The sequence below is a fragment of the Sinocyclocheilus grahami genome, unplaced genomic scaffold (assembly GCF_001515645.1).
Source record: "Sinocyclocheilus grahami isolate Dianchi unplaced genomic scaffold, SAMN03320097.WGS_v1.1 scaffold523.1, whole genome shotgun sequence".
Lineage (NCBI taxonomy): Eukaryota > Metazoa > Chordata > Actinopteri > Cypriniformes > Cyprinidae > Sinocyclocheilus > Sinocyclocheilus grahami.
In genome coordinates this window covers 153,957-167,519 of record NW_015505702.1, presented here as the reverse complement: position 1 = coordinate 167,519, position 13,563 = coordinate 153,957, and the positions used below count along the sequence as shown (strand labels likewise).

The window sequence follows — 13,563 nt, the reverse complement described above, 5'->3', positions numbered from 1 at the left end:
AATAAAATGACATATAAATAAATATAAGAATATATTTAAAAAAATCAACTAAGCAAAAATTTGAAATGTAACCTTGCCAACTAGCTGAAATAAGTTTAAGCTGAAGTACTACAATTACTAAAACTATTTTTAAATATTTTTAAAAAACGAAAAACTAAACAAAAACTAACAGTTTATCTATTTATTTACAATTTATTTTATTTAAACAAATTAAAAAAACAACTGAAAATATAAAAATAAAAGAAAATTCTAAATATGTTCAAAAATAGTTAAAAATAGTATATAAATGATACTAAAATAACACTGAAATATAATAAATATACCAGAGCCGATTTAGCAAGTTAGCATAATGGGAGCATAATGAAGTCCAATCACTTAATAGCAAATGTCTCTTTAACAAGTCACACATATTGAGGTATCATTCGGAAGCACAAAATAGAGCACGACAAGTTATGCATCAAAGATCATTAATAGCATTTTGTTCAAATCTTTAACCCTTGCCTTAGCTACCACTGATAAAGGACTGCCATAATATAATTTTTTTTTTAGTTCTAAATACTTTGCTTAGTAAAATGACCACATTGGTTACTTCAAGACCATTATCCTGTCAACTTAAACGATATGAAGGAGGACCTAATGGCAGCTGAGAGCATAAGTGATCAAACAGTGGGTTACAAGCACCAGAGGTTGTTTGCTCATGCAGCACCAACTCAGAGCGGAGCCCACTCTCAGCAAAGCAGCCTTGATTAAAATCAAAGCAACAGTGCGCAAACAGAAAAGCTAATTGATGAATCAGGTCTGCAACCGTAACTGATTATTTCTATATTTACACACGCACATGTAAAAGACAGAAGAGCTCAAAGCCACCACATCCTTCACTAGGTCCGAGCCTGAATACATTCACACACATGTAACACCTGTCTCGGAGTTTCGCTGTGTAATATAATGATGGATCTCCGCACTCTGCAGTGCTCACCGTGTCACAGACTCAGACAGGGAGGAAGTGTGCAAGTGTGAGATTCTCAGGGTTTGATAGCTGCTGGCACGCCAATCAAGCCACGAGCGAACGATGCTACGTTAGCACCTGTGCTGGCTTCCTGCCCGGGCTTGCAGGTGCTGCAGGGCTCACATGGGAGAGGGTACAGGAAGTGTGGGGGTTGGGGAGGCTACATGGACTCGTATCCCTCATATCCAAACCAATGCTATAATGCTGATATTTAAACACTTTCTATTGCCTGCTGAGGTCTATGCATGTCTGGTATTAGCGAAGTCAGTCAAAACATCACATAATAGTCTATGTGACATTTATTTTCGATGCTCAGAAAACCCATGCAGGTGTTCCACAAACTGGCATGTGTGATACTGGAGGAGAAGAGAATGCACTGTACCTCAATCACAATGACACAGAACGGGCACTGCACGACACTTCACTTTAAAAAGCAATACAACTAATGAATGCCAGGAAGCTGTCCTCAAAAAGCAAGGCTTTCATCCAATGATGCTTTTATTTCCTTTTGTGGTCCGAGGCATTAGGACCTCATTAATTCCTCATTTTAAACTATAACAAACAACAAACAAATATTAAATGGATAGCTCACCCTGACTCGTCTTCATGTTGTTTCAAACCTGTATGACTTACTTTATTTTGTGGAACACACACATACACAAAAAGATATATACATAAAAAATATTCTGACTGTTTTTGTCCATACAGTGAAAGTCAGTGGGGTCCAAAACAACATTTGATCTCATTGACTTTTATTGTATGGATCAGTGTTGTTGTTAACTGACTATTAAAAATGGTTTGTTAAGTGAAATAAAGCTGTAATAAAATAAAATGATAAACGTTAAATTAAAAACTTAAACTTACATAAACTAAATGAAAATGAGAAATGTTGCCTTGGCAACTAGCTGAAATATCTCTTTAAGATTAAAAAATTGATACATCATTGATAGACAGCTGGAATATTCCTGTATACAATGCATCATATTCTGAATAAACTCAGACAGGAACATACTTTTCCTACTATTCTCTTTTGGAAATGCTAGAGACGCTTGTTCTAGCAGTGCATTTGAATTTGATCAACTCATTAATTTTCATTCATGTCCATACAACAGCACCCAAGAGTCATGAAGCTCTTACTAATGTAGGCCATAATGTTTGGTCCTCATTCAAAAAAGTTTTTTTTCCCTCTCCAATAGCTTGACATATCAGACAGAATAACCTCAGTTTGGGCATGAACAGATATAAATGAATGTCAAAACAGCCCTCATAGACAAAGCTCTTGTTCCGTTTCACAGTTTCCCATCTTGTATGTTTTCAAAAGGTTTAGCTGCCCAGATACAAAAATCCTCTGGGGTGTTACGTTATGATTCATCCCAAAACTGTGCACTATGGGAGAACAGGGACACCATGTCCTCCACTAAGACATATCCTGTCCCTATAGAATGGAACTGCAGACTTAACTGTTCTTGGCATTCCCCCATCCGCTATCTGAACGTGCTAAAGGTTGTGTATCATCTTGGAGTTTGTATCATATACAGTTAGACGACTTCTGCACATCAGTGGGCGAAGTTTAACAATTAATTCAGTCCAAAAACAGATATTGCCCTCTTGGGACAGTATCTATTGTTGGGGTGAAGAGGTGAAGGGTATTTAGCGAGGTGATATTCAGGTCACCGTGATTGGTGTGTCCACACCGGGTTATTGTAGCACTGTACTGAGTCAGTGCCCATCTGTGCACCTGTCAGCATGGCCGTGAGCAGGTGCATGTGGGACTTATGGTGAGACTGGGAGTGTGTTTGTGTTAAAGTCTGCATAAGTGTGGGAATGAATCATGTGAATACTGTACAAATGTATCTCTAAAGTGCATGTGTGAGGTGAATGGAGAGGTGGGTCCTGTTTTCCTTCTATCTTTAAGACTGGCCAGGTGTCACTCAGCAGCACGGCCATTCATTATGGTGGTAACCTGGTCCGATTCTGGCAGCCAAACACTTCCTGTCACTGATACTTCCCCTGACCTTCAGTCTGTGCCAGTATTATTCCCCTCCAAACACACACACACACACACACACACACAGACTGACAGGCTCTAAAATAAACACTTATCACATAGATAAGGTTGAAAGATTGAATAAATCAAACGGTTGTTTGTTTAGCTACCTATTGAACCAGCATGAGCACAGACATATTACAATATGACAGAATAGACCCTTTTCACAGTTCTGAGGTTCTCAGAAGCAGAAGTTTGACACATTTTCCAGTTATTAACACCATAAATCTAGCAAGTGAGAGTGTTTGTAATATAACGGCTGGGTGAGAGACACCACATTTGACATCTTTCTCTCTTCTGACCAACTGGGGCAAATGGGAACACAAAAATTATATTTATTGCATTTATCATTCAACATTACAGAAGTTTACCCGACTAAACGGAAAACTAAACGAAAACTAGAACAAATATACTTTTTGCGCTCCCACTTACCGCAAAAAAAAAAATCCAAAATAGCATTTTTAAAAGATTCTGTTGTTCAGAAGAGAGAAAGATGTCAAATTTGCAGTCACTCCCTCAGCCGGTGTATTAGAAATAATCACTTACTAGATTAGATTTACAGGGTTAATAACTGTGGAAATGCATCATCACGGTCTGTGAAAAGAGTCCATTGAAACACAAAGGAAATATTCTCAAATATAATCTTAATTAGTAGAGAGACTATTTAAAAATGAGTGGGACAGCATGTCTTTAAACTAAGCAACTAGTACTGCTGTTCCAGGACAGAACTGACTGTGTCACTGGAGAAAGGTGTGCATGATACCACACCGGTGAGAACATGATGGCAGCGGGGCAGTTCTCCAAGCACCATCACCACGGGGAGGTTGAGAGGCTCACACAGACAAGTTGTTGATGTCAAGAGAGGTGGTTTGATTTCAAATCCCAGGCCTGGAGACGTACATGGAGAGACGTCTTAAATGGTAGCTGACGAGGTGTGTTTGCTGTCCTTAATTCCTCCTGAGGATTCTTTCCAGGGAGAATTGGATCACATAGCAGGATTGCAATACCATGCCAAGATGTCTCAGAAATCAGATTCTCATGATGTGAAGCACTGCCCTCCCCGACCAACTGATACTTTTTGGAGTTAAGGTTCATGTAAAGAAGTCTATCATTCCCGGAGAAAGCATGTCAATAACAGCTGCTCAACTAGTGCACATTTTCCTAAAATATTTGTACATTTGCAACTTGGGACAGATTTGTGCTTTTCAGCATTAGCATTTGATTAGCCAACAAACAGCACCACTGCAATCAATAATGCATTTATTTGGTAGATTATTTTGATTTATTCAATTTGTTCCTATAATCAATCCCCATGACCTTGACATTGTTTGCAACAAGCTCTACTAGTTGAGCTATTTTTCAGTCCCACTTCCACAAGATTCAGTCCCGCTCCTGCCCGCAACTGCCACGTTTTGCCCCACTCCCACCCACAAAAGCCCAGAGAAAGAGGTCTATGCAGATTTTTAGTTCCGGTCCGCTTTAGATATCAAGTGCCAGACTTGTGTGTGTTGTATGTTAGCACCTTGCATTTGTTGCTGCAGGCAAAATAAATGTTATCCATCGCTGATGCATACTGTATAATCAAAAACACTGAGAATATCCATCCATGTTCCTGTAAATCTTTTTTTTTTTTTGCACAATAGAAGAATAATGTGAGTAACATTCTGTACCTTAAAACATAAAATAAATTTGAGTGACTTCTATTTTACAGTTAGATATTTATGTCCAATGTCTGATTTTTTTCTCCTTCTTTCCTTGCATCTTCCCTCCAGCATCCCCACTCAGGAATTCAGTTTGTGTAGGGATATATCCCTCAAAGTTGATTCTTAAAAAACCACACAAAGCAAACATGACGTAATCCATACAACCCCAGCTGATGAATCAATTCTAAAGCAAAACTTTAAGTATGTGTTAGAAAAATACTCATATTTTAAAATGTTTAAACTATAAACAATTGCTTCCAGGAAAGTGTCAAATGTAGGCTGATGAGTTCACATTTGACGTAAACACCAGCACACTGTGAAGTGTGACAATGTATAGTTATGTCACGTATAGTTATGTGAAATCACAGAGGATTGTCACTTCATTGTGACAATGAGCTTACATAAGGTTCCATCCATTATCCATTAGCATTATATTGACTCAAAGAGTTGATTTTTCTAAAAATCTGTTTGTGTTCCACAAAAGAAAGTAAGTCATATAGATCTGGAACAGCATCTAAATAAACGATGAAAGAATTTTCATTTTTCTTGGACCCCTTATATTAGTTAAGCTAAAGAGAAAAAGAGCTCTCTGAATGTCACAAATATTGAAATGCATAACCTTGGTGATAACGGCCTGAAAACCACAAACGCCATGGCAACCTCTATGGAGAGTGACTGGAAAATGTTGAAGGCTGAAACAGCATTACTAATGATTACATCAGTGCATGAGTCATGGCACTGCTTTACTCAGGTGTCAGTGGCACCCAATGTGGAGCCATCTGTCCTGTCCTCCTGGACTCGCAGCACCCTGTCCCTGTGCTCCAGTGCCATGCCACACTGCACCACACACCACAGTATCGTGATTTCAGACACCGAAGGCCCCCGACAATACTGCCTGCATCCGCCGAACAGTCCATCAAACTGAATTCCAATCAACTGCAACCATCAAAGCTTGCAATATTAGGTACTGCACTGCTAGCATTCATTCATGAACAGTCAGTTATGAATTGACAGTGTTTCATATCTGAAAGAGTTTAAAGCAGAAGCCACTAGCATCACCAAATGGAATTACAAAAATAAATGCAGCAATGTTTGGATGTTTACAGTGTACACTTTTTATAGATAATAAAGGGATAGTTCGCTCAAAAATGAACATTCTGTCATCATTTACTCACCCTCATGTTGTTCTAAACCTGTATGACTTTGTATTTTGAAATATTTTCAGAAATGTGCTGCCCATACAATAAAAGTCAGTGGGATTAGTTTGGACCCCAAAATTATTCAAAATATCTTATTTTGTGTTCTGCAGAAAAAAAGTATACAGGTTTAAAACATGAGGGTGAGTAAATGATGACAGAATGTTCATTTTTAGTGAATAACCCTTTAACCTACAAGGTTTTTTTTTTTTTTTTTTTTTTTACAAATCCAAGCATTTTCAAATCCAAAAATGACATACTACAGCTTGAAAGAAAACATCCAACTCCACCAGTCATTCTCTTAATATATTGTTGTCTTGTGAGAACTAGTTATTAGTGCCAAGCCACACAAGGACCCACATGGCACAGTCAGTCCACCCTCATCACAAGACTCAGGGTTCACAGTACGGGCCATTGTCCATTCACAGTCAGCACTCCTTCACGTTAGCCAGCCTCTTCAAACCACCACACTGTATCATCAGATGGGCTGACACAGACCTGACCAGAACAAACATCTGCGTCTTCGCAGTGTGTTTGTATTTTAATTGAAACTTTGCAACAGCATACCTTATTTATCTTAAACAAACAAACAAATAAATAATATCCAATTTAACAGAGAGATTCATCTATATTCAAATGGTCTATTCAACGAATTCTTTAAAAAAATGACAGTGAAGAAATATATGTGTGTATATATATATATATTTATATACAATATATATCACACACACACACACACACACACACATATTTATAGATAGATAGATAGATAGATAGATAGATATTTTTGTGTGTGTGTTTTGAGGTTTTCACAAAAATGAGTTTGTTAAGCACTTGTCTAAGGCTATCTGATGTGAAACATTATACCACCAGTCATTCTCTTAATATATTGTTGTCTTGTGAGAACTAGTTATTAGTGCCAAGCCACACAAGGACCCACATGGCACAGTCAGTCCACCCTCATCACAAGACTCAGGGTTCACAGTACGGGCCATTGTCCATTCACAGTCAGCACTCCTTCACGTTAGCCAGCCTCTTCAAACCACCACACTGTATCATCAGATGGGCTGACACAGACCTGACCAGAACAAACATCTGCGTCTTCGCAGTGTGTTTGTATTTTAATTGAAACTTTGCAACAGCATACCTTATTTATCTTAAACAAACAAACAAATAAATAATATCCAATTTAACAGAGAGATTCATCTATATTCAAATGGTCTATTCAACGAATTCTTTAAAAAAATGACAGTGAAGAAATATATGTGTGTATATATATATATTTATATACAATATATATCACACAATATATATCACACACACACACACACACACACACACACACACACATATTTATAGATAGATAGATAGATAGATAGATAGATATTTTTGTGTGTGTGTTTTGAGGTTTTCACAAAAATGAGTTTGTTAAGCACTTGTCTAAGGCTATCTGATGTGAAACATTATATTATGTCCGCGCATTACAGTAGGTCTTAATATATAGGCTGTCTCTCTCATTAATGTTAATGAAACAACAAAAGAAAAGAGGGAATCACTCATTGCTCTTGATTGAACTACTTTAGTTGTAATGAATACACTAAAGATTATGTAGTAATTTTTACATTTGATTATTTTTCTTGAATGATTTAACTGATTATTTGCATCTTTGTTTTTATTTAAAAAAAATAACTATGATTAATATAGTAATTATTATTATTAATGAAAGAATTGGAGGAAAAAATACATTGTGATGCATCGAAAATAGTTTTATAATCAAATCGGTATCCTCTGAATCGTAATCGAATCGAATTGTGAGGCAAGTGGAGAATCACACCTCTAGCTGTAATAACGTCTAAGTTGACCATGTACTTTTCCTATAGATATGGGTTTTGACTTGGTGTACTGAATTTGCTAGTATTACCAGAGATTTTAAGGTATGGTTGCTAAGTGATTTTGTTTTGGAATCTTCAGAAAACTTTGAAAGTGAAAGTGAAAGTGACGTGACATGTGGCCAAGTATGGTGACCCATACTAGGAATTAGTGCTCTGCATCTACCCATCCAAAGTGCACACACACAGCAGTGAACACACACACACCCGGAGCAGTGGGCAGCCATTTTTTGCTGCGGCGCCCGGTTGGGGGTTCGGTGCCTTGCTCAAGGGCTAGTCGTGGTATTGAAGGTGGGAGAGAGTGCTGTACATTCACTCCCCCCACCCACAATCCCTGCCGGCACGAGACTCGAACCCACAACCATTAGGCCACGACTTCCCCCCTTGGAATCTTCAGAAAACTTTAACTAGGTTTTTCTCAAAACTGACTTTGCTGACTCTATTGACTTCAAACAGGTGTAGCTCAGTCATTTATTTTTATTCATTTATTTATTTATATATACAGTATACATATAAATCAGTAAGATTTTTAATCTTTTTAATTTAGTTTCTTCCAGAAGTTTCTTATGCTCATCAAGGCTGCATTTATTTAACCAAAAAACAGTAATATTGTTTAAAATAATGGTTTTCTATGTTAATATACTTAAATATACATTAAAATATTATTTATTTCTGATAAATATTTCTGACAAAGCTGAACTTTCATCAGCCATTACTCCAGTCTTCAGTGTCATATGATATGTATATTAATTAGTGGTCTGTTAAGCATTATATAATATTTGTTAATTTGTTATTTTATTTCCCATAAAACTAGAGTGCTAGATTTATTCTTTGCACATTTCAGCAACAATTTCTCTAGGCTTCTACAACAATAACTCTTATGTGGTCTGTGTCATTGGCTGATGAACACAGAGACAGCGGGACACTAAGCTGAGTTGCATAACAGCCCTGAAGTGGCGCATTCCTTCATGCCACCTTGCATAAAGCTTGTATGTGCCTTCTGCCACTCTTCACTATCATTTCAACCAGGTCAGGTGGCCCGTTTCAGGTCGTGTCACTATTTCTGGCCATTCTAAATGTGGCCTGACTACTTGGCACATTTTAGCGAGATAAAACAGCAGTCATCCAACACACCTGGGATTCGGCTGATTATAATAGAATATTGGACATTTTTCAGAAATGAAAGCAGACTTACTATATATAGTGGCGGGTTCTAAAAACAGGGCAGAAATGAATCATTAGCTAAACAAAGGGAGGACGACAGGCTCACGGAGACCCACCTGGCCTCTGTGTGGCTAGACTGTGCCAGCGAAAGAACAGAAATTCATCCCTAGCTGTAAATAACCTCATTGGCATTCACTTTTGAATCTTTGAATTTTGTTTCCCTCTCATTTTATAATTGTGGAAGATTCTGAATCTTCTACGTCAGTAACTTCTTACAGTAATAGAAAGTGACCATCTGGCAAAAAAACACTTGAAAAACATATTTTAAAAAAATCACTTATTTATTTGTTATATAATCTACCCCACAAGTTGGTATATAAAAAGAAGTAGAAAATGATTATGTAACTACTTTCTGAAAGAGATTTGTTTCTTGTCAAAAACAAAAAACATATTGAATCGACATTTAACTGCTCTGATAATAAGTGCTTGATTATAGCAACAACATGGGATATAACAATTGAACAGAAGAGGGTTGCTAAGCAACTGTGTGTGAGAAGGAGAATTCTGTGCAATAATACACTGAGTCACAGGCATGCAACTGTTTCAGACGCAGTAAATCACATCAGTGAAGTTTGAACATGTTGTTCCCCTGACAATTATAATTAAATCTAATGCTAAATGAGAAACAACATTTAATTAATCACAAATTACTTTAAAGAGAGGTTTGGCCTCAGGCTTTGGTAAAAATACACACTTATAATGGGGAGTAAGAGATTTTGACTGATGATGAGTGTGGATAGAAGGAGGAGGTTTAATATAACACCACTTTCAGGAGTTCTGATATTGAGTCTCTTTGAGCTGTAAGCATTTGTGTAAAAGTGTTGTATGTTCTCACCACTCCAATGGAGAAGTAGTTGTTCACTATGCTGTAGGGCACAGGGTCGCCCTTCTCTTCTTTATCGTCAGGGACAATGTCGATGTTCCAGCGGTCAAGCTGCACTTCAGTGCTGTGCTCGATATCCCTGAGGAATTTGACCAGACTGCCTCCTTCATAGCCTGTCAATCACAACACAGACACTGCATGAACCTACATAACGTGTAAATTATAGACTTGAACTTATGTATGGATGTTCTTACTGTTGCAGACACACACATGAAGAAAAGCACAAAAGCTCCTTTTTATCTATGAACAAGAGCAAGCAAGTGTCCACGCATAGAAAAGTAGAATAAAACAAGCACGATTCCACTTTTGTTCTACTCATGACAACGAAAGACTCACATTATCTCAAATCCAAGGTTAACATGGCTTAATTAAAATTTCAACACAGCAAGATAAAATGATTAAACTTGCCCAAGTAACACAATGCTGTGAATGTATAAAGGAGCCTTTTCTCTGACAAATGACAGATCATAATTTATTCATTTCCAACGGAGAGTAGTACAGGAGTTCTGAATATATATGTATAGCAAATTTTCTGATCCAGTTTGAGTTTCAGGTGTTGTAAAATATTTGAACATTAAACTAGACTGTATGCAACCGCCTAACTGGATGTATTCTAATCAAAACTATAAGTCTGAGGTGAGAATGACCAATGTTTTTGCATCACAGCACATCATCTGCTCTCTATAACAACACTGACGTTATATTTCACAGTGATATTACTGTGCATAATACTGAAAATTACTGTGACTACTTTGATTACTGCGACTGCATTCGGTTCTAACATATGTAAACTACCTGTGTATACTGTCTATCCATTGTGTATATTGTGTATACTGTGTATCTTGTGTAAAATGTGTTATTGTTATTCATGTTAGGCACAGTGGTTCTCGAGTTTTTTGTATGATGCTTTTTGGTCCTTGGTCCTTTTTTGGACCACTACATTCTGATTTTGTTGTTTCCAATACTTATTTTCCACCATAATTTGCAAATAAATTCTTTAAAAATCCTACAATGTGATTTTCTGGATTTTTTTTTCTCATTTTGTCTCTCATAGTTGAGGTATACCTATGATGAAAATTACAGGCCTCTCTCATCTTTTTAAGTGGGAGAACTTGCACAATTGGTGGCTGACTAAATACTTTTTTCCCCCACTGTACATACATACATAAAAAAAGGCTAACTCAAATTTACTACTGTATTACATCAAGGGATTTTGTCAATGCCTGGCAACCCTTCCAAATGACATGAAGGGATCCTTAGAAAGGTTCCCTGAGGTGGACGAACTGCAATTACTTCCTAATTGTAATGGGCAGGATACAGAGTCTACTTGTTACGTTGCTATCATAAGAGGCGGCATCTCTTAACGAGGGCCGTCATGCTGTGAGTCAGATGGGGATACTGGCTCCCGCCAGGCAACCCAAGCAGGGAAATATCACATGTGTGATGACACCCAGGTGCTCAGTCTGCCTTTCTGAACCAGACATGCAGACGCTTCCAATCGAACGTTACATGAACGGACGCTCACATGGCAGCTCTGCACTGAATACAGGTGATACACGTGTTTCAAAGTCAATCTACCATCCAAATGAAATTAAGAATACATTCATGCAAAACCTTACCCGTTTGCACAAACCACACACATGCTCACACAGGAAACACTGATACGAGGCCAATTAATTCAGCAGCCTGTACAAGGCCATCCACACCTGCCTTACAAGCAGACGCAGGCTCACTGATGCATATCATTCCATCATAACTACTGAATAAACCCACATATCTAATCAAGAACAAGCATATGTAATCACACAGGAATGAAACAGTGCAGGTCTCTTGTTGGCAAATGATTGGCAAGTCTATATATATATTCAAAGAATAGTTTATTTATCTCTTGTATATATATATCTCAATGACTGTAACTGTCTCACCTCTTAACAGTGTTGTTATCACTATTAAAAATCATTTTCGGTAATATAGCTGAAATAAAATGAAATATACATATTATGTACATACTGTTGAAAAACTTCAGCTCACTTTAAATTATAAATGTTGCCTTGGCAACTAACTAAGATAAATAAGTTTAAAGGGATAGTTCACCCAAAAATGAAAATTCTGCCATCATTTACTCAACCTCAAGTTGTTCCAAGCGTGTATAAGTTTCTTGATTCTGTTGAACACTAAAAAAGATATTTTGAAGAATGTTGGTAACCAAATAGTTGCTGGTAGCCATTTAGTTCCATAGTATAGAAACAAAAACTATGAAAGTTAATGGCTACCACCAACTGTTTGGTCACACTGGTCCAGTCGCAGCAGTATGGATTCAAAAGACTTGGAAAATACCACACAGACTTCTTTTATGGTGCCAGTACATTATTCAAAAGTTCTCCTTTTGTGCTGAAGACAAATAAATTAATTCAAGTGTGGTCTCAACAAATCCTGCTCTTTCATTCATGTGACTGGAGCATTCAGCTAACTATGATCAAGTTTGATTATTACAGTCTGACCTTCTGTTGAGGGTTGTGTGTGGAAATTACACACAACTTTTATTAGTTTAAAAGAAAGCAGTCTAAAAATCCTTTGGAAGGGTTTATTACAGGATTGTGTTGAGATTTTAAAAAATCAAAGCCTAAACTCAACTCGAGTGGCTCCGTGAAGGAAAGCCCTTAAAGTTTCATTTCAAAGTCCTTTAGTAATTCATTTCAACTGCTGGTGTACAGTCTCTTTTTCATTCCTCACCTCCACCCCAGCGCAGGCAGCGAGCGAGGTCATTCCCGGTACCCAGTGGCAGGATCGCAACAGGTGGATCCCGAGCAAAATTGGCCTTATCTGTTGAGAAACAAAGAGCTATTAAAGCTACTGTGTGGCATTTTCATGTTAAAACACTCTCTATTATCCCAGTTTAATGTGCAGAGTTCCTTAAAAAGTGTAAGCACTGGGCCTCTGTGGTCAAAACATTGCACAGTGGCCTGACATAGTAACACTGGCTCAGCGTTTTGCTGTAGATTTGGGGCTGGACTATTTGTTTGGCTTAATAATGAAACATGGGGTGAGTTAGAAGACCTGTTTGAAAACCTTTTAATTTTTATTTGGTGTAATTCAGGGCTCAAAAAAGGTGTCAGCAGTGCTGCAGGGTGGGTGCTAATTTTTTTTAAAAATTAATTCATTATTTTTATTTCATTTATTTTTCTTTTTTTTCATTTATTTAAAAAATAAAAAATAAAATATGATTTAAAACGTCATACCTCAAGAAGCTAAATTTGTTTTAAAATATTTCCCACCCACATAAAAATGTATTACTTTAAGTAAAAATTAAATAAAGACACATTTTTAATTTGGACATAAATTATGATTCTATTTAATGGATTCACACGTATGTACAATACCGCTCAAAAGTTTGAGGTCAGTAATATTACTTAATGTTTTTGAAAGAAACCTTTTATGCTCATCAAGGTTGATTTTAATTAATTAAAAATACAGTAATAATGTGAAATATTATTACAACTTAAAATAACTAGTTTTCTATTTTAATATATTATAAAATGCAATTTATTCCTGTGATGGCAAAGCTAAATTTTCAGCAGCCATAAGTGTCACATGATCATTCCAATATGCTGATTG

The 13,563-nt window shown here is 37.0% G+C and overlaps 1 protein-coding gene across 1 annotated transcript in view; it reads right to left on the bottom strand.

Moving 5' to 3' along the window:
• Positions 1 to 13,563, bottom strand: part of LOC107555039 (diacylglycerol kinase beta-like) — a 99,379-nt gene that overhangs the window by 39,342 nt on the left and 46,474 nt on the right. Inside the window, exons 20-21 of the mRNA XM_016237722.1 lie at positions 12,682 to 12,771; positions 9,901 to 10,061 (exon numbers count right to left, since the gene is read on the bottom strand). Coding sequence (XP_016093208.1) covers positions 9,901 to 10,061; positions 12,682 to 12,771 — 251 coding nt within the window. The remainder of the gene's footprint in view (positions 1 to 9,900; positions 10,062 to 12,681; positions 12,772 to 13,563) is intronic.